Below are 25,270 nucleotides of genomic sequence, written 5' to 3'. Positions count from 1 at the left end.
GAATCAGTCGACTGTCTGCTTCAATAGACATTTTATTGCCTCCTAATTATTGTGGCTTGGAGGTGCCCCAGTTAAAAATTTTAGCCATGTGCAAACTGGATTTTCAAATACTTAGGCTTTATTCTTTTTAAAATAAATCTGCACTAGAAGAGAATAACCACCTGCCAGTTGCTATAACAGCATGACGGTTTAAACACAGACAGGAACACCAAACAATACTATTAGTCACCATGTGCACTGTTAGCATGTTAAATGCTTGCATATAAGATATCTCCTCAATCAATTTTAAAAAGTCAAGGGAATACATAACATATACTGAAACACCTACTTGTTGCAGTGGTGTTTGAGGTGTTTCTTGTAGCCGTCATCCTGAAGCATGTGCTCTGGGTTGTGTTTCCTAAGCCACTCAGCTTTGTGGATGTCAAAAGAGCTGGATTGGGTCTTCATCTTTTTACCTTTCCTGCCCCGAGGAACCGGAGCAGACAAACCTAGTGGGACAAGAGGAGGATGAAAGTCACATGTGCAGTTTATATATTAAGATGAGTTCAAATGTAGGCTGGAAGGTCCGGAGACTCACCGAGATGATTCTGCAGCTCCTTGGTGCGTCCGTCCTCTGAAGGGGCGATCAGGTCCCACATGAAGCTTTTGATCTTGTCATCCCCACGGTAATGGACCAGGCAGTAAGACAGCAGGGCCCTGCAGATAGACTCCACATCCCTCTCTGTCAGCTGCTTCTTAAAACGCCCATGGTTGAGAATATCTTTCCAACGACCCCACCTGGACAACATACGGGAAAAGCCACATTAAAGAAAAGTGGGCTCGGATTTTGAGTATCACCTGCTAAGCTTGAAAGGAAACTTTAATTGTGAAACTATTCCAGTGATGATGTAATTTCTATAGAGCCAGCATTAGTCACAAACATTATTTCTGTTTAACAAGTTCAGCTGAAATCAACACAGTTGCTGTAAAAGCCTTGGACTATTTGAATAGTCTTACCCATAAACAAGCAGGTTCTTCTCTACTCTGAAGCACTCTGTGCGTCCGTAGCTATTGAGGCGGTCGTGGTTTCGCCTGTGTTTAGGTTTAGTGTCATCACTGTCGCTGTTGCCCTCGGAAAGCTCCGCCAACTCGTCCTTGGTGGCACTGAACGGCCTCGTCTGCTTTCGGACGCGGGGGGTGTCGATCACCAAGCTGTTCTGTAGCGAGGGAACGGAGGGCAAATAAAGCGTCAAGGGCTTTTTCAAGGTCTATACACACACAGATAAAGGAAGGCTGCAACCCTTCTGGATGTCCAACCATTATTACTTTGTGAGAAAGGTCCTTAATTATGCACTATATATTTGAATGATTTGTAGTGAAGCACATACTCTGCCGTTGGCCATTTCCATATCAATGTCAGCCTTTTTGGCCCATTTGTCCCAGAAGTTGGGGTCATCCAGAGAGATGTCTGTGCGGTTTCCGGACGCCACAAAACTGGCCTGAAAGCAGACAGCAGAATCATATCAAACCATAATCATATTAAACCAGGAACAGCCATGATACATCATACAAGGAATGGAAAAAAAAAACAAAAAAAAAACAGCCAGTGACCTGTAAAATGTTAAATGTAGCTGCCACTAATTACATGGCTATTTAAAGCCGGTTAATAAAGTTTGGATCTACATCATTTAGTGTTTTTTATTCACCTTTGCAAAGGTGGATCCTCGTCCCTCAGACTCGATGGTGATGGTCTTCGTCCTGCGTTGGAGAATCTGATCGATGTCCTCCTCACAGAATTTGGCCCCTTCATCCTCCTCATCCATGATGGCCCCGTACGCACCACGTCGCAGTAGATCCTCGATCTCCTTCTTAGACAGCTGCTGCTGCTGCGCTGCCTGAGAAGTACAAACAAGGACATGGACGTTTAGGGTCAAGAAATTATTTACAACAAATACAAACAAACGATTAAAGACTTGGAACAGTATGGAAAATAATATGACATAATATACAGCACAAATAAGAACCACCCAGCAGCGGTAGCCCCGTATCTAACCCCTGCAGATGTTTAAAATGCAAATATGTTCAGTGAAACCGGATGAGGAGACTCGCTAATCGTTCAACCTCCTTATACTTCTGATAATTCTCAAGAGGACACCGACTGCAGCAAAACATCCGCCTACACACTTCACACACTGTTGACACACTCCCTCACAACGAGATTAGACTCTAATAGGATCGGTTGCACTTCATGTGGAAATTTTAAGAGAGAGCTCCAAGTTTTAGGGTTTGTGACAACAGTTCTTCTTCTTTGCTTGGCATCTTGGTTGGCGTCCGCCATCTGTTACAGTGTTCCTCTGATATAATTCTGATAATCAGAAAATGTTGATTTTTATTATTGTTGGAGAGACAAAAATGATACATTTTTAGCCTTATATTTTTATAACTTCCCTCATTCTCATTTGCCAGCAAAAGAAAAGTCTGGGTTAGTGAGTGTCAGAAACATGCCTGTAATTGTGTTCTGTGAAATGAGTCCTTTCTTAAAAAAGTAATTTCAGTGCCGGACCAGGCTTCTGCTGTTTCCTTCTTGCTTTCATAATAATTTGATGATGAGATAGTTGAACTGAAACAATTTGACGTCTAGCTGGGCGCCCCTTGTGAAATTGAGTTATTTAAAAAAAATGTTTTAACACAAGCACAGTCTGTAAACAAGCACCTCACTTTGAAAATGAACTGAACATAACTTATACGACTAAATTATTTATTTCCCCATTCCTATTCCAGACCATTTGGACAATTCTTAAACGTACCCCTCCGCCGACGCCTCCTCCCAGGCTGTTGTCTCGGCCACTCATGCTCTGCAACACTGCTTTGTCCAGACCCAGCTTGAGGCTGGCCCGATCAAACATTTCTCGCTCGTATGAGTTCCTGGTGATCAGACGGTACACCTTCACTGCCTTGTTCTGACCGATCCGATGGCAACGTGCCTGGGCCTGTGAAGGGCAGGAACAAAGTTTGTTAATGCACTACACTTAGGAATAGAAGCTTTCATTTGACCTAAGTGTCATCTGATCATAAATTATTGTAACTACTTATTGCATCCACTGCTAAGTGAGTCTCTGTGTGTGTGTGTGTGTGTGTTTGTGTGTGTGTGTGTGTGTTTGTGTGTGTGTGTGTGAGTGTGTGTGTGTGTGTGTTTGTGTGTGTGTTGTACCTGCAGGTCGTTTTGAGGGTTCCAGTCTGAGTCAAAGATGATGCAGGTGTCTGCTGCTGTGAGGTTGATTCCCAGTCCACCAGCTCGTGTGCACAGAAGGAAAACAAATCGTTCCGAGTCCGGCTTACTGAAGCGATCTATAGCTGCCTGCCGCAAGTTCCCACGAACCCGTCCATCTATTCGCTCGTACAAGTACCTGCAGCACACATAAAATACCCATGATGTATATATACAACTTGTTGAATACATGAATTATTCTGCAAGACTTATTACCTTACAGTCACTGTGAAGGTTCACATCCACTGATCAATATTTTTTACACTTTCTGCACTAATCTGTAGAGCTAATTAATTTCAATATAGAGTTGCATTGTATATATTTTTGATAGTATTATTTATAGTATCTTTTTTAAAATATTTTTACCAGAATTTCTATTCTTTATATAATCTATTTTTATTTCCATTATTATTATTATTATTATTATTATTATTATTATTATCATCATCATAAGTATTATTATTATCTTCATCATTATTATAATAATTATAATTGTATGTGAATAACCTACTTGGCTAAATGCTGACTCTGTTGTTTATTGTAAATAAACTTTCACCTGAAGCTCAAGGTCAAACTAGTGATCACGTTTATGTTTTCCTGCAGTTTTTATTTAGTGAAGTAAGCGTTTAGTGACTAATTTTATAAGTCAACCATATAACTTCTGGACTGGGTTTGATATTCACAGCAAAACCAACTTTTATTCTCCTTCCCTTCCACACCTGTAAACTGAATCCTAGATCGATAAAGAAAATGGTTTCTATAAGGAGTGGTTATGCTCTTTCATCCTTGTGTCCATTCTCATGCACTCCCACGATCCAACCCTGTGACCACCCCAGGGGTAATCCACTTCCAGTCAGGAGAAGCCTCACAGACGGCCCTGCTTGTCTAAATGTAGAGGAGCCCTGAGGGCTTCTATAACCTGCTGCTGAACCATGTCTGTGCTGCGCAGCACCTCACATGTTTACAATAGTTTAGATGGATAGACAAAAAGAGAAAAAAGAGAAAGGATGACAGTGAGAGAGAGAGAAACGAAATAAAGTGAGACAGAGAGAGAAAGTAAGGAAAAGGAAACTGAATTGGAAGACACAAGAATAAAAATAAAGATAAAGACAAGGTTGAGCACCAGAAAACCAAACTCTTATCTGTAATCATCAAATTCCTAAATGCCATTAAATTCTAACCCTCATGGCTAGGAGGAAGCTTTCCCCCCATGATAGTCGTGCTAAATGTTCCTGACCACTCACTGCAATTCAGCTTTTTATGGGTTTTTAGGCCATTACCTAAGACACTGCTGACACAGACCGAGGGACACAAAAATGAGAGCTCTTTGATTCTGAAAGCAATGATGTACTTTGGCAGAGCCTTAGGTTGTATATAGAAGCTTTATGGCCATGATACAAGTTCAAATCATTGTCCACCTGTCCATCTATATCAGCTTCCCCTGTTCTCTGCAGGTGGCCCAACAATGCATTTTTTCTCCTTCTTTTCATTCATTCTAATTACAGGCCTAAATTCATACATTTTGCATTTAAAACATAAAAATATTTACTATATAAATATCTAAAATACTGAGACTAATATGATTAATTATTACCATTTCTGGAGCTGACACGTTATAGACTTACAATGCTGAAGGAAAGTGAAATGAAATGTACATTTAAAAAGCATCTGTACCATCTGTAAAAAGCTTTGACAGGATTTATGTATTTTTGTGTATTTCCAGTCCAACAGACAAGCAGTTAGTTTTGATGAACTGGACACTTTAATGCTCACACTCTAAATTGATTTGGAAATAGATGGATGGATGACTTCTTTTTGACTCATGTCATAAACACCCGGCTCCATATCTCTCTAGTCATTAATACCGCTGCCAACTACTCTCAGGCAAATGGCGATCATGTATTGAATGCTAAAACACACCGCTATAGAGACACCGTCATGACATTCGCAGCCATAGGAGTCAGATCATCCTTTACAACATGTGTAGCAGCTACTGAGTGTTTCCAGTATGTTGTATCTCAGCACTTAGTGTTTTGCTTTGAATCATAATGGAACTTAGAAAGCCAGAGGATACGAGTGACTAGCTAACAATTAAAAGCTTCATAAGGTAAAAAAAAACAACATAAAAACTTGATTTTATGATTATGACAGAAGCCATTTAGTGACTAGGAGTAACTTAATGTATTTTTTTTTTTAATGCATCTGAAAGAGATTTACGTTAAAAATCAAATTTTCAGACTTGTGTGGGAGTTCTTAAGACTGAGCTATAAATAACAAATCCTACATCGTTTGTCACCATTACCTTCTCTGAATGAGGTAGTCTTCCAAGATGTCCAGGCAGCGCACCATCTGGGAGAAGATGAGCACCCTGTGCCCTCCGGCCTTCATCTTGGGCAGCAGTTTGTCGATGAGGACCAGCTTTCCAGCAGACTGCACCATCGCCTGCAAGTGAAAGTCCATGGCAGTGGGGCTGTACACCTCCCTGAAGTCCTCCAGGATCTTCTCTTCTGCCCCTGACATCACAAAGAATATGGATACATCAGCAATACGTAGTTTTTCATGCTTTTTCTTCAAGATCGTATTGCCCTATTTCCCTAAATGTCACATGTACATGCATGAAGATTTGGGCTTCACTGCTCTACTAAAATAAATTAGCATATTAAGTGTATATTATGCATTTAAGAGTATATATTAAAAAGGATCCTTGAAGAAGAAACTGTGGTTTAATTAAAAAAGGGAACAACAAATAAAACATTCGACTCATTTCATTGCATATGCAATGTCTCCAAAATCGATTGAGCCTGATGTCTGAACAATCACTTTATGTATCAAATTATAATGAGCACCTAAATCTTTACCCTTTGAAATAAAAAGGTACCTTTGATGAGGTAGGGGTGGTTGCAACACTTTCTCAGCTCCATCATGGTGTTGACCAGGTTGGGCATATTTTGCTGGCCGGCTCCTTTCGCCAGGAAAGAGAAGTTCTTCTCTAGAATTGCACGGTAGTATTTCTTCTGAATGTTGGTGAGCTCAACCTCGATGATGGTTTCCTCTTTAGGAGCCAACTTCTTCTCCACGTCCTCCTTCAACCGACGCAGCATCATGGGCTTCAGGATGCCCTGAAGCTTCTGTACCTGTGGGTCCAAAAGATGAGAGACAACTTCTAGTTATCATATTCAGTAAATGCTGTAAGGTATATTGTATACTACACAGGTATGGGTGGTTTGCAGCAGTTCCTTTCCAATTTACGTAAAAACGCACGAACGTACCCTTCACTTCATGGGTGTTCATGGCCAAGTGACGAAGATGCAAAGATCGATAAATATTTTTTTTCTACCAATGCCCAATTATATTATATTTTTGTCATTCATTTGATGCAGAACCCCATTTCCCAAATCACGAGTTTGGTTGGGGGAAGCTGCTCCACTTGTGGGGGGTCTAGTAGTGAAAAAGCTTGGATGCTGTTATCCAACATCTGTTACATCACGTGTTGAAAAAGTACAAGCAGCAGCAACCTTTACTATGAAAAGGATATCACATTCCCACTGGCACAAAGAGCTTCTACATTTAGTAAGTGTTAAGTACGAGCTGTTCCAAATATTTTGACTTTCAGCATGAGTGCCACTCTTCAAAACATGTTTTAGCGGTCCTTCTTTGAGCATCTTTTTAGTGCTTCTGCCTAAAAATGAAATGCCAAACAGCAATATGTGGAAGGAAAGTAAAAATGACACAAATGCAATTTTGTCAAAACATTGTCCAACAATGAGTAGCTTAATACCCCATTATCTGTTATCGTTGTCCACCATATGTCGTGTGTGTGTGTGTGTGTTGTACAAAATGTCACTGTGGCCTAGTTAGAAAAAGCTCCACTTCAAGGGTTCCATCTGTACCAGCAGGATCTATTGTATCTGAGCAACAATGTGTGTTGTGCAGCTCTAAAAAAAGAATAATTTGACGGTTCTTTCATATAATTCACATACAATGAAAAAATATGTTTTAATGTTTACAATTATTAACATTAAAGTGACAAAAATAGCACCGTAAGCCCGAAACATTGTCTGATCTGATCGTGTGACATGACAAGTCAAGTCTGAATAATCACAAAAACGCATAAATGTCAGGACTCACCTGCTCCTCAGTCTTGAGGTCTCCAAACTCCTGCATGAAGGTGGTTTCTGACGGGAAGCGAGCAGGCTCCAGGAAGTGGAGCAGGCTGAAGAGCTCCTCCACTGTATTCTGCAGAGGAGTACCCGTGAGAAGGACCTTGTGCTCCTGAAAGACAACAACATGCATCAGAAGAGTATGTTTCAGTCTCAATGGAAAATAGGTCAAATTTGTTTTTTAGATTTGCGTCTCTCTGTAAGTTGATGGTTTGTGTACCAGGTTCATGAGCTTGAAGCCCTCTAGCAGCTTGCAGTTCTTGTTCTTGAGGCGGTGGGCCTCATCGATGATAACACAGCGCCACTCTATGGCGTTGAGTTCAGGACAGCCTCCCAGGATCATCTCAAAAGTGGTGATGACGGCCTGGAACCTGTAGCCACCTCGTATCACACGGCCCTTAAGACAAAGTGAGGTCAAATAGTCAGATAGGCTGGATGTTTCTATGCACAATAAACCAAATCTGTTATGCAGAATGCATTGAAAAACGAGAGAAAACAACTATGTAACTATTCATATTAGAAACCTACTAGCTTTATGTTGTTGATAGCAAACACATGGCAGCTTACTTTATTTTTAGATTTTTCTGACAATCTAAAAACACACCTCTTGATTGTGAAGCTATCTATAATACAACCAGGGAATGAATGCTCACGCTGACCAATGAATCATATTTGTGCCGTGACAGGAAGTGAGGTGAAGATTAACGGTTTCTAGTCCACAACAATTACGCTCATTATTGTAAGTAAGTGTAATAAAACCTTCCCAAGGATAAAGCCAATAATTTATCAATACACCTGTTCAACAAGAGTAGACACGATACAAGTGAAGGAAAGTACTCAATCAAAAGGTTGCAGTAATAAAGCCGCAGACTATGGAGCCTCCGTGTTATTTTATTACCTTCATAAAGTATAGGCACAACGTAACCCTCGGCTACACAAGCTAAAACAATAGCTGTCTGTATGTAGTCTAAGAGTTTAGCTTAATTTTCCACGTATGACAAATTCTTGTAAGCATAGTTGCTGGCTGAGATAAAGCAGGAGGACAGAAGTAAGACTAATAATGACTGTTCTTTACTCAGTATTTTGATGTCAGGAATATGATTTTATTTTTTACATTTTAGATTAGCTTCCAGTGAGATTAAATCACATTGCTATTAAAATAGTGTATAGTAATATTGTACCACAATATTAAATTCTTATCCAGTTCTGAAATTAAAGGCGACCAAATCTGACATAGGAAATGTATAGCCAATATGCACACTTCCGTATATGTGTATTCATCGCAATATTGAACAAAGTAAATGCACATTGTATATCTTCCTCATACTTTGCAGGCCAACTGAGTGCACACATGTTAGTGAGTCTTTATGCCGTTTGTTTATTTGTTTGTTTGTCAACGGAGGCTTTTCTTCACCCCACCCCTCGATTTGTATCTATTGCCTTGACAACAGTCCTCAAGGGATACTCAGTTATCCAATAACCCCCCTCCCACAGCCAGCCGACTGCTGTAGTCAGTCTCTCTCTCTCCCTCCCCCTCTCTCTCCCTCCTGAGCGGCGCTGACAGAGAGCTCCCCTTGGGGGCCGCTGTGACATCACAGGCTGCCTGGGAGACAGCCTGGTGGCGGCTCCGCTCTGTTCTGCTCTTGTTTCGCTTTAATTCCTCCTACGGTTTCGTCTGAATACTGAGGGCTTCCAACTGCCTGTTGTGACACATCACATGGCCTGCCAACCACAGAAAGCCTCTGCCCAAGGCTCACTAACTACGTAGAAGCCTACTTACGGTCGGGCACGTGCCTTTCTTTGAATCTGCTTATTTGTTATGTTAGAACCACTTATTCATGAAAAATGTTCTCTTACCCAACACGGCAAGAAATCACGGAGATAATACAATTATACAAAATAAGCAGTGCTATTTAACTGTACATATTTTGTAGATTTTACAATATTTTAACATGACTAATGTAACGGAAATTCAATATTTTCAGCCATTTTTCAACAAAGACATACAGAAAACATTTTTCTGAGATATTCACAATCCTTCAACTGCTGCGTTCAGCTTGCTACAGGTGCTTTTTTCCTCTGAAACATTGTGGTAAATTAGTTTCCTGCATTAGTTAGAGAGTCCCTGTGCATCTAGGCTTTGTGTTAGACACGGTAATCACATTCGGGCTTTTCAATATCCAACTCCAATTGTTGTATACAGGGCAGGTCTCCTGTTTTCAAACATATCATTAGATTACTCAGGACTTCATGTTGCCGACACAGTGCTGCTGTTCTCTAAAAAGCGGCATAGTGATTATTTTAATCGAAGTGAATCACTGCTTTTCCAGTCTGAAGGTAAGCACAGCCATGCCGCTTTCTCGCTTGTCTGTCTTTAAAAAAAAGGGGACCATTAGGCATGTCAGGATGAACTAAAAGGCCTCTCCATCCTTGCAACTCCATGTTTGTTAGGGGAGCGAGACGAGCTGAAAGCCTGGCTGCACATCTACAACGGAGTCATCAAAAATAAAAGATTTCCTTTTCTCGAGCCAAAACAACTACTTTGGTTGGAAAACATGCTTCATTCTTAAAACACACAACAGCAGTAGTTGCAATGCTACAATAACTTCATCTGAGAACCTAAAATGTATATAATGTAGAGAAGAAATATGCATCTAACAAGAAATGTACAATGATTTATAAATTATCTCAGCTACAATATATTTAATTATACCAATGTATTTTTTTCGTAAAAATAATAAAAAAAAAAGATCTCTGTCCATTTACCTGTGCATCCCTGAAATACATCTCATACTGTTGGAGCATCTGCCTGCTGACCATGCTTCCATGGTACACGATGACATTGAGATAGGTCCAAGTACGGAACTCACGCTCCCAGTTGGCAATAGTGGAGAGCGGAGCAATGATGAGGAATGGCGTTTTAATGCCCACACGATAGATTTCCTCCAGGAATGTGATGGACTGGATGGTCTTTCCGAGGCCCATCTCGTCTGCCAGGATGCAGTTTCGTCTGACGGATGGAGATAACAAAAGGGTTAGAAGAGGAAAAAGTGGAGATGCACCTGACACAAGAGGTGATAAACCCTTTATAAATCACTGACACCTGTGTGAAAATGACATTATACCCCCAGGATGTTTTAACAGTCTGTTATGGAATGATATGTTATGTCTCCATAGCATCAAGACAAAGTAGCATATATTCACAGTGAGCATTTCTGGTGTATGTAACCCTTGCACTGGTTGAAAGTAAACAAAATAAATGTGTAGTGGGATAAAAAAGAAAGGGGGGAGGGGGGCTGAAGACGAAGAAAAACAAGGAAAATACAAAAATCCCATGATAGTAAAATAATAAACAGCGAACAATGGAGGAGAAAACGACATCATCAGCAGTAATAACAGACCAAAGAGGTGCGAACATAATGGCAAATGTTACTGCCTCTGCTGCGTGGTGTAATCCAGCAAACCATTTATTCAGCTGTCCAGTGGGTGGGGGTATTATGTCTTGATGCTAATTGCAACGTGCAGATATTCCCACTGGCCTCTTAAGCAGCTCTCTACTTTTGATGAATCTCTCTGCGTAGGCATACAAAAAGTCCTGCATGCTCTCCCATAAAGCAAATTCCCAGGACTAATGCAGGCACACTGACACGTCGTACTCAAGATATACTGTGTGCACCACTTATTTTGCGATTGTGGGCAAAGAAAAGCAATTGTTGTTGCAGCAGTGTACACCTTGACAGGAAATCTGACTCCCTTCGCAGGCCCAGCCAAATAATGTGAATACAGCCAAATCACAATGTGGTCCAAACACACACACCGGAAAAGCGATTCATTATTCATTATGTGCAGTCCCAAAGCACCCAGAGGACTCCTCTCGAAACACACTTTGCCTATGTAAAATCTCTGAATCAATAAATATGCTCTAGTATTGCCATTTGATTCCTGAAAGTTTACAAGCAAATTCAGTAGGTAAGAGTTGCCATTTTGCTTGAAGTATATATGTATATGCTAAAATCTACAATTTGTGCTTCCAGTAGAGAAGTGTGCCTAAGCTACTGAAGCCAGCTCACTCTGCAAAGTGGCAGAGTTGCATGTCTAGAGTTGCAAAAGTGTCGGAACATCTCTGAAAGACTTCCAGGGGAAGTTAAGCTCAGTTCAGTCAGCAACACCAGGTCTTATGGTATCTTTCTATCTATCTACCTGTTTACTGAATTGCAAACATGCACGACATACAGCAGCACACTTGTCCATCAGATAATCTGCCAGCATCCCATAAAATAAAACTCTGCATGCACAGTGCATTCTTCTCCCATCACATGTACAGTCCACACTACTGCACTTAGCCAAGCGAGCTTTCAGAGGAGTGTTGATTATATTGCTAGAGTTATTTGTTATGATATTTCAGTAAAGCAAAATACGCTGTTTATAACTTGTTAAGGCCTCCTGCTAGGTTTGGCCAACTGGCTGTTACCAATGCGTGATGTAGCTTGATTGAGCACACTGAACTGATTATGATTTTATTTCCATTCATTAATTATTGTGAAACATTCATTTTATATATTAGTTATTCTCTTCCAATCCTTGGTTTGCAGTCCACATTGCTGGGTCATTTCACATTGTATGGATTTTGAGCAATTTGTGGATTTATTTGGCAAATTAATGGATTATGTCTGTTTATGATTGCTTATATCTGCATAAAACATGGTAAATACCGCCTGAGCAGATAAGCCCTTTATTTCCATTGCATTCCCATGACTTCCGTTCAGTGTGAACAGGCTGTAGGTGTATACATGTAGGCATATAATATATTTAAAACTGACCTGTTGTACCAGTTGAAGAGGAGCCAGTTAACCCCCTCTAGCTGGTAGTCCCTGAGGCTGTTGCCATTCCTGTATTCCCTCGACTGTTCTCTCTTCTTCCACAGATTGGCCGGGGGCCGCTCCTAAGTGAGAAATATTATATGGAGAGTTGAAAATGAGTGGTTTGGAATCAACTCAACGAGTACATTTTAGATGTGGAATAAAAACATCTCATTAATTATGATGGCAATGATAGATGAGGGGCAAACTTGACAAACAAGATGAAACAAGCCAGTGAGTGCTGATATTTTACAAATAGACAAATAGGGAAACAGAAAAAGAACTGGTGTGGTGGTGTTTGTATTCTGAGGTTTTTTCTCTCTGGAACCAACCCTGTTATATTGTAGGCGCATGGCCATAAGCAGTCATGCATTTGCATCAATACTGGGAAACAGGTGGAAAACAACATGTATGCAAAGTGTGATCCGATGTGTAGTTTACACAACAAATCTGCATCATTATACAAAAGAAACGTAATTTTGTTTTAACTCCCTTATCAGCATTTCAGAATACCAGCAACAAAAGAAGACAAATATATGTATACAGTATGAGGGCGGTAGAGGAAAATGGAAACTCGGTGATAAGTGAGGAATGTGAGTGGGAATGGCTTACCATCCTGCGTGAGTCTGGCTTGACTGCCTGCAGCTGCTCAAACTCTTCAATCTTGCTCTGATCCACGTCGTCCTTCAGCTCCCAGGTGCTGTCCTCATAAGGCAGAGAGCACCACTTCACCAGGTAGTACACCACCTCCTGCAGCAGCCAGAGGAGAATTAGCACTGCAAAAAGGCTAGAACGAGGCCAAGCTCTGCTTTTATAATATTAACAAAGGCTGCGAGCAAGCCCGTCAGGATGGCCTTGGGCCCTTTTGAGATACAAAGACATCACTAAACTGGAGAATATTATGAAAGGAACAGAAACCACAAAAAAACTGAAAAAGAGCAAAACATGTTCAGCCACGTAGATATAAATAAACACACGCACACACACGCTACTCACAGATATGATTAATAAGCGGAAAAAGGATTCAGTTTTACCTCGCCTGTGTCTTTGTCCTCACAATACGACACCTCCAGCACTCTGTCAACCTCTACATAGTCAGGGTTAAAGGGGTCCTCTTCCATCTGAGAGTGACAGAAAAAAGACAAGAGGGAAAGAAAATGAGAAAAAAAGGAGTGAATGAACCTGAATGCCCACTCACCATCTGGAATCTGAGACAAGTATCACTACTGTATCCAGTAAGGGAGCAAAGAGATTCAAATATATGCACACAGATGTGTCCGCCCACACAGACAGAACACAAAAATGTAATTAAACATTCACACACGCACACACACACTCAAATGCATGTACATTAAAGTCTTAGAGGCAATAAATACATTGTAAAAAAGAAAAGAAAACAACAACACACAACTGCTCATAACAATTACCCAAACATTAGTGTGCACATAATAAACACAGGACAAGAACACAGCCTTACATCTGCGAAGAAGAGTGCCCTCTGTGCTTGTTTTATCTTGAAACGTTTGATCTTCTGCTGGATCCTCTTGTCCTTCACCAGCTGCTGCTCTGTGGCCCACTCACAGTGTAGGTAGGAGCTGATACCCGCGCACACACACACACGGACACGCACACACACACAAACACATTCAGACTAAGGTGAGAAACCCTGAAAAACACCTTCTAAACAGCATCTGGGGAAACTGCTGAGGTCACAGGTACGGTCACAGATGCGGTTGCAGAGTCTTTTATACTGACGCTGTTCAGAAATCACTGATCTCCTCCATCATATTTGGTTTTTCATCAAATGCTAGCATGACATTAATGTCTCAGTACCTTTCATCATTCGGCTGAAAACATAATGAATGGGATCTGACTGATGACGGCTCAAGTGTCAAGTGAAAAGAAATTATTTTTCTCCAAGGCTGTGGTAGTAAACCTAAGGTTAACTATGATTTTTAATAACGGCCCTGAGTTCATAGAAGAGAAATGTAATCACAGTATCCAAAGTTGTCCCAAGGATGCCTGAGAAGCTTGCATGCGGGTGCAATCAAATAGCTCTTATTCAGCATCCTTTTACAAAGCCTTCAGGACATCTGCTTTCTATTTTTAGCCAATGTTAGTTTTAAAAATGTGTGTTTTTCTGTGTAACTGGCACAGTGATGTCTGGAACTCAATCTATGAACAGATCACACACGCGTACTTAACCTGGGGTGTGATTATTTGCGCGTATTATGCCTGTACAATCATTTCTTTTGCATATGTCAGTTATAGTTCATGCTGTTATTCAGCTTAACAGTTAAATTAAACAAACCAAAGTGAACTTACTAATTTTTGTATTTTACAAAAAACTCCTCTCCTTCAACCACCACTCCTGGAGAGACCTGTTAAAATGACAGAATATAGAATTAACGACAAACTATCAACTGCCTTATTCTTTTAATAAGATAATTGCAATTGTATCTTTAATTTAATATCTGTAATTGTGCAGTAATGTACTGTATCTTTTACAATCACTACAAAACAGAAAAAAGCAGCAATTCATTACCTCCTTCTTGACGACACGAGAAGACATGATTTTGTCGACAACAGCAGCATCCTCTTCACTAGGATTCTCCTATAAATGCAGGGGACACAATATTTAATGTCATATTACTTACATACTCTCCTACGGCAGAAATTTGCATAAGCCTCAGGACACTTCATAATAAATAATAATAAAAAAACACCCACACACCACAGTGTGCAATAATAAAAAATGGAAATAAAAACTACACATTGTGCACAAAACTGTGCTCTCCATGAAGTGTCTACTCGTTTTGCTCCTTATCTGAATAGAGGACTTGTGGTTAGAGGCTGTCATATGGTGGCATATTTGTGATTTGATTTTGTATAATAAACTTGAGGTGGTTGAGATTGCTACTCCAGCGCAACTGAACAACTATGACTGATTTAGATGGCAGAAAACAGCCTGTACGTTTTGTAAAAAAAAAAAAAATGCGTTTGAACAGAGCTGTCCGTGGTCACAATAATCCTGATTTCTCTGCCTTTGCATCTAAATTATTAAAAATGGGCACTGAATATGCATCCTCCCTGTTGGTACAGGCATACCGCAGGGGTCCCGGTTTGGACGTCACAATGTGTTGGGGAAAAGAACAGGCTGTGCTGCACTGAGCATGTTGTGCTGTTGCTCTATGAAACGTGTTCTTGTTTTTCAGTTTATAAATAAGTTATTTTTCAACAACATTCACGCGCATTATTGTCACAAAAATATCCTTTGTATGGATTGTTTGCAAACCAAAAAAAAAAAGTACAATGTGGCTCTTCCTGTACTGTGGTACAGTATATTTCATGTTTTCTAAATAGCTGTAGGCAGAACTACTTACTACAAAGAGTTGAACAGCAGGCTGCTTGGATCCGCTAGAGTTGGCTTTCTTGGCTTTGACGATAACCTTGACCTCGTCGTCAGACAACCTGGCCTCCATCTCTTCAGCGTATTTCTTTCTCTTCACCTGGCGATTTGATCGCCTCTTCTGGAAAAGCAAAACACATTTTTTTCAAAAATATTCAACGGATCGGGATTTGTCAACTCAAGCATCAATCTCACCACTGAAAAATAAAAAACCTTTTTGTCATAACTTGACAATGTCCACGTTTAAAGTTGGGGGCGGTCTGATCTGGACTGATGTACCATACACTCATGCTTAGTTACTGCACACTTATGCAACATCATGTGTGTGAATATTCTCCACTGGTGTGTTTGTTGGGGCTGGCTTGATAAATGAACAGTACTGAGCATTTTCTCATTTAATTAAGAACTTTTTGTGCAAAATAATGTATGAATGATCACCGAGCCTTATTCCAAAGCCCATGAAAAAACATAACCCATAAATGACCTTGTTAAAGTTTAATAAAGCATGGAAGAAATTCTGAAAAAAAAAAAAAAAAAAATCCTCAGAACCACCAGCCCCTCGCGACACACACACACACACACACACACACACACACACACACACACACACACACACACACACACACACACACACACACACACACACACACACACACACACACACACACACACACACACACACACACACACACACACACACACACACACACACACACACACACACCTAATGATAATATGTAGTCAATTAGGAATAAATGCCACTGAGCCAAGTTAATTAGGTGTGGAACATAATATCCCCATGGAGATATACCCTCACATGTTCAAACCCAAGCTGGCCAGAGGATGGAAAGGCTTCAGATAGAGGTGGCCAAGGTTTTTTTTTTTTCTAGCTGTCAGTCATGCTACTTTGACTTCTTCCACCGGATCGTCCTAAATGAGTCATCAGCAGACTGTTTTAATTAAGGCCAGGGGCTCCGATTAATGAGCGTCATTATATAATAGGCAATGGTCGGGAAAGGAGGCAAAACGGAAGAAGAGAGAGGTGGTGGGGCGGAGGAGGATTCAAAGTCACTTGTTGTCCTCCCCCCACTCATCCAGACATGTCTCTGTTAACATGGCAGATATCTGACGTGACTTAGCTGGGAGCAAAGAAGCACAGGTTTGTGTTAGAATAGAAGATAAACGTGTGTATCACCTACGTCATTATTGATCAGATCACATAGAAAATAGCCAGCACGCATCTCTGCGCATTTCATTAGGATTCATTGTATTTTTATATCCGGCCCCTGGTACGTTTCATTGTACATTAAAAAAATGTCATCCTCTGGTGAGCAATCACTTATTTTCCACAGCCGTACTTTGTGTTAAGTAGAAAATAGAATCACTAATTTGAATTTGAAAAAAAAAAGAACTGTGTGATTTAGCTAAGTGTTATGTTCAAACAAACATAAAACACAAAATCCCTGGACGATTTCAAATTCACTGGCTGTTGTGGCAACAACATTCCCTTTTAAATGACAAACTGTTAAATCTAGGTGTGTGCATGCAAGGGTGCTATTCTTGGTGCTTTGACCTAGATAATGCTGCGTCGAGGAGGTCGCCATCATATCTCCGTCATCAACACAGATCAGCATGTGTACTTGAGATAGCCACCCACTGCATGACCCCCACATGAACCGGTGATTCAATCCTCCCAGGCTCAAACAAAATCTGTGAAACCTTCCTCTAGGCTCAGCAGCAGTGTCAACAATCAGACTGAGGACACCACTTCACTCAATGCCTTGTATTGGAACGGCAACAGAAAAAAAGAGACAGGATTTCCACTTGATTTCTTTAAGCTGGAGGTGTGACACACCACAGGTTACATTACACCAACACCTCATCTGAATAAGGTAGGGCATTAAAAACACATTCAAATGAAGGCAAACTAGCACCACTCCCTCACAGTTACATGTTATTTCCAAGCATTAAAGCCCCAGTTAGAATAAGAGTGACTTGTGTCAGCTTGTGAGTGTGTATATGCTGGATCTTACAGAGTCGTCTTCTTTAGAAGCATGTCGAGGGGGAGGTTCATCATCCGAATCCTCTGAAGACACTGGCTTTCGCTTCTTCTTCTTCCCAATTTTGATGACAATTTTCCTGTGGGAGGAAGAAGCACACCATGAATATGATGAGGTGCACGCTAGAGTAATGTAAACACGATCAAAGTACATACAGCGATATTTACTGCACTGTTATCAGTAGGAGTATTTTGTGTTGACAACGCCCAGGTGATTCATAACCGTCTGCACAGACACTCTTAGGTATTTGACAGGTACATTTTTATGCACAAATGGCCTCAGTGTTCATATCAAAAGTTCTAAAACAATACAATTATTCAAGCGCTTGGTCGTCATACAGATTTTAGTCTTACACTAAGAGACTATGGGGGACAAACTAATAAGCAGCATTTCGTTGTGTTGTCTTTAAAAACATGCATGTGCAGCAGTAGCTAATATTCCATACGAATCTCTCTCTGGAGCCGTCAGCGTGCAATTTTTGAATCCAACATATATGCAACAATGGCTAGTGGAGGGCCAGCACACTCAATGTCCACCCTCAGGGCTTTTTGCCAAACCCTAAAGAAGATTTCTGGTAGTAATCTTCCTCTATATGCCGGACCATCTGAAATATGGTAGAAAATGTTTGCACATATTAACATCTCCAAATCTATGCTGCAGGAGACAGGAATTCAGTGTGTTGCTTAAGCTCCCACCTTGAACATCATTTGATCATAATTTGGCAAATATTTTTCCCTTTAAGCCTCCATTGCTCGTTTGCGAGTGTTGAATTCTCACTGTGACCTCATGACCATTCAAAGCACCAAGACAGACTGCAGAGATGTGGTGATATCAGGAGCCCAGATAGCAGCAGATTGCACAATGAATAAACGCATGGTTTTTCCTTTTTCGCCAGTGCTTCATCCTCGAGCTCTCTTTTTCACACACAGTCGCATATTATTTCTGTGACCTTTCCCCATATATTCTCTCACCACATATGCACGCACATTCTATCTTACGCTTCTCCGCATGCATTATCTCTTGGAAGCCACAGGCGCCAAATCTGTGGCTTGGTGTGATGTTAAGAGGAAGGGGGGGAATAAAAAACACGGCTATCATACTGACGCACAACCAGATCTTCACTCGCTCACTCTCCGATGGGTTTGCATAGACAGAAACCCACAAAGCCTTGCTCCAAAAAGGCACACATGCTCTGTTCTCCACTCACTCACAATCAAAGGCCTACTCAAACAGACTGTGGCATGAGCAGGTATGTCTCCAGTGAGAAGGATGTCCCTGTAGGGCTTGTTCATATGAGAGTACATTAGAGACTTGTATCGAGTGTGAACAAAGATTCCCACGCTTGCCAATATCTTCTATTGTTAGCAAACATTCACGCTGTTGGACAGCAAGTCGGTTCTTCAAACGACAAGTGGACCCACTACACAGGAGAAGGTACTGTATGGAACAGGACGCCAACCTGTTACCATAACATATTAGCTTGTTCAACAAGACATTTAAAAGAAAGACTCCATGTATTTAGATTTAGGGGCTGAATGTCTTTAAACTTCATCATTTTTAAATAGTTTCTGTTAGAGCTCCTCGCAGTAGCATCCTGGTTTGCTTCCATCGTAGACTGTCACTGACTGATGACATTTGCTTTTATCAAAGACAGACATGCTCTTTTATTTTCTCTGTATCATTCTTATAAATCTTCACACAGTGTGGAGATACAACAGAGTAAAACCCACATCAACACAGACATGTGGGTCATTCCGTGTCATTTCATCAAATTTCTGAAAATCTTCCCACCTGACCATCTCAGAATGTCCTGAAAAAATTAAAGTACAAAGACACACTTGTTACTAGGCCAAATCCAAAATATTAGGTCTCTACTGTCAATACTTTTCTCATGAAACATCATTGAATGAAGGGTAGTTTAGACGGTTTTTGGCATCATGCTCTGAAAAGCCATTTTTAAACAGCAATATCTGGGAAACTATCTCACCTGTGGCCTTCAAAATTTTCACAGAGTATATCTGTTACTAATAGCCTCCAGACATGAAATATCAGGGGTGTAGCTCAATGATAACCTAGTATGGTAGGTACTTAAAATGTGGCTTGTTGAAAATAAAGTAGTACATTTGAAGAGTGGCTGAGCTCCCATTTTTGCAGATAAAATACTTCTATCATTTCTGCCTCTATCTCTGGTGTTAGCTTAAACATTCTACAAAATATGGTCTCTCTTAGATTATTAGTTTCACAGATATTAAGGCTCAAAAATGGAAGTAAACACATCTTTGCCCAACTTCAGAGTCATATTCCAAAAAACTGACAACACGTATCAGGTCCAAACTTACTTATTTTGAAAGATCATATTCTTGTTAAAATCATATTAAAAAATCGGGAGGGTGTTTTGCCTCAATTTGTCGCAGTGATTTTTTAAAATCCTGACATTGGTGGGGTTTTTGTGGCCGTTTTTGGTACTGCATGTCTTATTATCCTACCAGTAAACATCACAGCAGGGCAATTCAAATGTGTTTTTTACCATTTACCAAAGACTTACATGTGACTAAATGCTACTGATAAATTTAGCCTCACGAAAACATTAAAATGTAGCACAGTTGTAGAGGCAATAAGTCCTTGAATGTGAGTTAAACATGCTGAAAGCAGCTTTTAATGTCTTATGAACAAATATAGCATAATATTGAAGACTGTACATTTTGTCATACTTTAAGTATATAAATTACACAACTAAACCAAATAATAATCTTAATTTGAGCATAAAGATTTTGAATTACAGTAGAAAAGTCTCCAAAGTTTGATATTGAATAACAGTTTGTCTCTATGCTCACTATGAGACAATATGTGAGTTATGATCAGAAATGGTGGATAGGAAGTATCAGAGATGTTTCAGATGAAGATGTACTGGTTCAGTTCATGCACCCACATGGCCCTGCCAAGAGTTTCTACTGGCCAAGAAGAGAAGACATGTGCAATGTCTCACTGCAGCATAGAATTGCAAGATTTGACGTTCCCTCTACAGTAACTGGGTGCATGTATGCCATCAAAAAAGATGAGCACAACAGAGCAGAGATGTACATTAGACAATTTCTAAAGTGACTGCCAAATTAATGAATGTGACGAAGGAATTGGATCTAAAAGATGAAAAATGTGTGATCCCTCACAGTGAGCATAGAGACAAACTGTTATTCAATATCAAACTTTGGAGACTTTTGTACTGTAATGTAAAATCTTATGCTCAAATTAAGATTATTATTTGATTTGGTTGTGGTATTTATATACTTAAAGTATGACAAAATGTACAGTCTTCAATATTATGCTATTTTTGTTCATGGTTTAAGACATTAAAAGCTGCTTTCACCATGTTTAACTCACATTCAAGGACTTATTGCCTCTGTAACTACAACTGTGCTACATTTTAATGTTTTCGTAAGGCTAAATTTATCAGTAGCATTTAGTCACATGTAAGTCTTTGGTAAATGGTAAAAAACACATTTGAATTGCCCTCCTGTGATGTTTACTGGTAGGCTGTAGGACATGCAGTACCACAACCGGCCACAAAACCCCCACCAATATCAGGATTTTAAAAAATCATTGCGACAAAATGAGGCAAAACACCCTCCTGATTTTTTAATATGATTTTAACAAGAATATGATCTTTCAAAAAAAGTACGTTTAGACCTGATACGTGTTGTCAGTTTTTTGGAATATGACTCTGAAGTTGGGCAAAGATGTGTTTACTTCCATTTTTGAGCCTTAATATCTGTGAAACTAATAATCTAAGAGAGACCATATTTTGTAGAATGTTTAAGCTAACACCAGAGATAGAGGCAGAAGTGATAGAAGTCTTTTATCTGTAAAAATGGGAGCTCAGCCACTCTTCAAATGTACTACTTTATTTCAACAAGCCCCTTTTTAAGTACCTACCATACTAGCTTATCAATGAGCTACACCCCTGATATTTCATGTTTGGAGGCTATTAGTAACAGATATACACTGTAGAAATTTTGAAGGCCACAGGTGAGATAGTTTTCCAGATAATGCCGTTTAAAAATGGCTTTTCAGAGTATGATGCCAAAAACCGTCTAAACTACCCTTCATTCAATGACGTTTCATGAGGAAACTGTTGACAGTAGAGACCTAATATTTTGGATTTGTCCTATTAACAAGTGTGTCTTTGTACTCAAATTTTTTCAGGACATTCTGAGATGGTCAGGTGGGAGGCATTTGATGAAATGACACGGAATGACCCATGTAGTAAACCAGTGATTCTCAAAGTGGGGTCTAAATATAAACGTAATGTGTCCATTACTCCCACCCACGTTAGCTTTGTGGCAACAGGACCCTCTGCTATGAATGATCTGTCACAAATCAGTAACTGTTACAATTATGAGGGCGTCCTTAAACAATGCTCTCCCCTGTTAGTGGTCCCTGGACCCAAAAAGCCAGAGAACCTCTGCACTAAACTGTGCTATACACATTGTGTTATATAGAGCACAATGAGCTAGAATTGTAAAATATTTGTAAATCTAGCTTTTATCCAACTTATAAGAGCATGACTTAAGTATATACTGTGGGTGGAGCAGAGACAAACACGGCTGAAGAGCTGTCCCTGCCCCCTCTGGATGGTATTGCATTTCACAAATCCTCTCGACAATGACACCTTATGGTTGCCATGCAACATGCCCTTGGGAGTGTATTTGACAACGTGGGTGGGAATATTCAGGATGACATCACTTCCTGTGGAAAAACAACACCGGCACACGTCCACTCACACTATGAATGGTTAAAAAATGTGCCATGTCAGAGTGACAAGATAAAAAATGAATAAATAAATAACCAGCTGTGGGGAATAGGACAAAACACAACGTTCTTCCTCTACCAAATAAAAGCTGGCTGGGATACGGGCCTAGCAGAATACCAGTGTCTCATCACCAGGCAGCCGCTCAGCAGTTAACAGCATATAACAGGGCTAAGAATCTCTCTGATCCCCATATGCAAAAACCTGAACTGTGAAACGAGATACTTGACGGCTGTGAAATCATCGAATGAGCCGGTACAGACAGACAACACTGCTGGCGAGGTGACTGCTGGGTACTGCCATATACTGTACAGTATGCATTGTACATATACTGTACGGCATGCATTCTCTTTACACGAGAAACATGGCATAGTTGGAGCAGACAGAAACACACATAAACCACATCTTAGCGATGGTTACAGCCTGTTCCACCCTGCTGTGGCAGATACAGAGGAGGACCACCCAAGGGGTTTACTAGCGACAATGCTGACGGACACGCTCCCCCATTGCCTAGAACGCCACAAGCTGAAATATAACAACTAAAATGACAGGGAGGACTTTCAAATTAACTTCTTACTGAGAAGAAAGAAGCTTGAAAAGCAGTCATGTCTACTCTTCAGGGTCACAGTCAAGTCTGCCTGAAGGACTCTCTTTAGGGCTTTCGCACAGGCACTTCACATTCCATAGCAACGATACCGGCTGACCTTGAATTATAAGAGACGGATGGCTAAGTGATATCACATAAGTGTTAGCGGGTTAGAAGGGTAACACTCAAATAAGCTCACGAAAGAAACATTGAGAAATTGACCAAATAACCACCGTTTGCTTTACACTAGTTTCTGTAGAAGAACACTGCCTGTATGATAAACTGAACATTGTATCAAACAAGCCTGCGTCTGATTTCAAGAAGCCTTTTATTTATTTTAACACAGTTTATTAGATAAGTCTCTTCTTGTAATCCTACCATATGGCTAAGTAGTAGAAAACCCATCTTGCACAAAACTATGTAGTGAAGACAGGACTTCTGGACAACCTATTGAACGCATGAAACCTCATGTAACTCTCAGACGGTCTAGCTCAAATGGTAAATGTCAAGAGAATCAATACATAAAACTATGTTGACATAGGCTTTTTAAGCACAGTATACGCGTCTTGGACATTCAGGACCTTAAATGTTTTGCAATACACAATTACAGAGAAATACACACGTAAAGTCGACTCAAATGTTACTCAACACTTTTCTTGACACAATACCCAGCTATGTCTGGCCTGCACAACAGTATGTATTCGACATAGAATTCAACAGGCAGGCTATTGTATAGATTTCTGTTTTTAAAACTGGCTTTTGTACATAAGTAAATGCCAAAGCGTTTGGCAGGGAGCTGTGCGACAACTGCCATGTACTTTTTGTGGAATAAAAAGAAGACAAAAAGAAAAGAATTGTAACCAGTCCAGTTTTTGTCACCATTTAAGGGACAGTGCAAGAACAAAACATTGCAGATAAACCTACATTTAAAAAATGGAAAATTAAATACACAGTTTAGTTAGCTGGATTATCATTGCTTAGTATTTGGATAATCAAACTTTACATGTGTACGACTAAGGCTTTCCAGTAATGTCTTTGTGATAATTACTTTTTTTCTGACTTTAGGCAGCAATGAAATGATTGCTTTTCTATAATTAAATAGTAAATGACACAAGGAGATCGAAGTGCTGACAGCACTCCGGTATGAGTGGGAAGTTGTGCTTGGTTTATGTTTAATCATTTTGAAACCAGAAATGAAACAATAATTTAATTTAATTTTTATTTTCTGCCATTATTTTCATTATTTCCACAGTACAACTCCCCTGATCCAGACACAAATTAATATCTTATTGTATTAATAACATTTACATTATAATAGATACCACGATAAACACCATTTTTTTCTTTTTTCTCCTCCAGATGTCCTCCGCTCGATAGAAGCCAATCTTCTCTAATTACCAACTGCACACTCTCCTACACCACCTTGCTTCAAAATCATACATTTAGGTCCATTTCCACCTGGATGATGCTGGCTGACCTGAGGGAAGTGATTTATTTGCCTCCACACCAAGTATTAAAGAGGCCATCCTCCAGACATAATCATCTCTAATTAGACTACAACTGCCCCCAATCCGACATTACAGAGTGATCCCCGATGATAGGCTACCACTAGCTTTATTCTTCAGAGGGAGATAGAGAGGTTGCAGTTGGAGGTTCGCTTGGCTCCCATCCTCCTATTGTGCCAAATAACCTCCATCCCTTGTCCCCCTAGTGTTGTCCTGCCCTACTTGGCATGCCGCCACTGAGAGTGTATATGTGAGGGTTTGATTAAAATAGAACCAAGATATGATGGTGCTTTGCAGGCCAAGACCGCAATGTGGTGATTTAGCGTCTCAGAGAGGCAGTCATCGCCTTTAAGTGCGTCTTTCTCAGGAATTCTGATTGTGTGTGATGGAGTATCCTTCAAAACCGCTGTTAAGTGTGTGTGTGTGTGTGTGTGTGTGTGTGTGTGTGTGTGTGTGTGTGTGTGTGTGTGTGTGTGTGTGCATTTCTCATCCCGAGGGGCTTATTGAGACAGTAGCGCTGGTCCTTGTCAGGAAATCCCCCTTCTTATGAATGGAAGGCTATAATCTCAGTGCCACACAACACACAACTGGAAACAGTAGTCACAGCAGCATCAGGCCCCCTCTCAAAAGGCAAATACTG

The 25,270-nt window shown here is 40.2% G+C and overlaps 1 protein-coding gene across 4 annotated transcripts in view; it reads right to left on the bottom strand.

The window, feature by feature from the left end:
* The window catches only part of chd9 (chromodomain helicase DNA binding protein 9), a 64,098-nt gene that overhangs the window by 12,382 nt on the left and 26,446 nt on the right, over positions 1–25,270 (bottom strand). For all 4 annotated transcript variants that reach the window (XM_084013864.1, XM_084013863.1, XM_084013866.1 and 1 more), the window contains 20 exons: positions 17,709–17,814; positions 15,650–15,796; positions 14,812–14,880; positions 14,592–14,647; positions 13,744–13,861; positions 13,301–13,387; positions 12,879–13,016; positions 12,228–12,349; positions 10,174–10,417; positions 7,628–7,804; positions 7,376–7,519; positions 6,126–6,381; positions 5,550–5,760; positions 3,191–3,386; positions 2,787–2,969; positions 1,686–1,874; positions 1,368–1,478; positions 997–1,196; positions 578–777; positions 329–488 (listed from right to left, as the gene is read on the bottom strand). In XM_084013864.1, the coding sequence (XP_083869990.1) occupies positions 329–488; positions 578–777; positions 997–1,196; positions 1,368–1,478; positions 1,686–1,874; positions 2,787–2,969; positions 3,191–3,386; positions 5,550–5,760; positions 6,126–6,381; positions 7,376–7,519; positions 7,628–7,804; positions 10,174–10,417; positions 12,228–12,349; positions 12,879–13,016; positions 13,301–13,387; positions 13,744–13,861; positions 14,592–14,647; positions 14,812–14,880; positions 15,650–15,796; positions 17,709–17,814 (3,114 nt within the window). The remainder of the gene's footprint in view (positions 1–328; positions 489–577; positions 778–996; positions 1,197–1,367; positions 1,479–1,685; positions 1,875–2,786; positions 2,970–3,190; positions 3,387–5,549; positions 5,761–6,125; positions 6,382–7,375; positions 7,520–7,627; positions 7,805–10,173; positions 10,418–12,227; positions 12,350–12,878; positions 13,017–13,300; positions 13,388–13,743; positions 13,862–14,591; positions 14,648–14,811; positions 14,881–15,649; positions 15,797–17,708; positions 17,815–25,270) is intronic.

Source organism: Eutrigla gurnardus (genome assembly GCF_963514095.1).
Source record: "Eutrigla gurnardus genome assembly, chromosome: 1".
Taxonomy (NCBI): Eukaryota; Metazoa; Chordata; class Actinopteri; order Perciformes; family Triglidae; genus Eutrigla; species Eutrigla gurnardus.
Note: the sequence above shows the minus strand (reverse complement) of the source record. Positions and strands in the feature narration are given on the sequence as shown.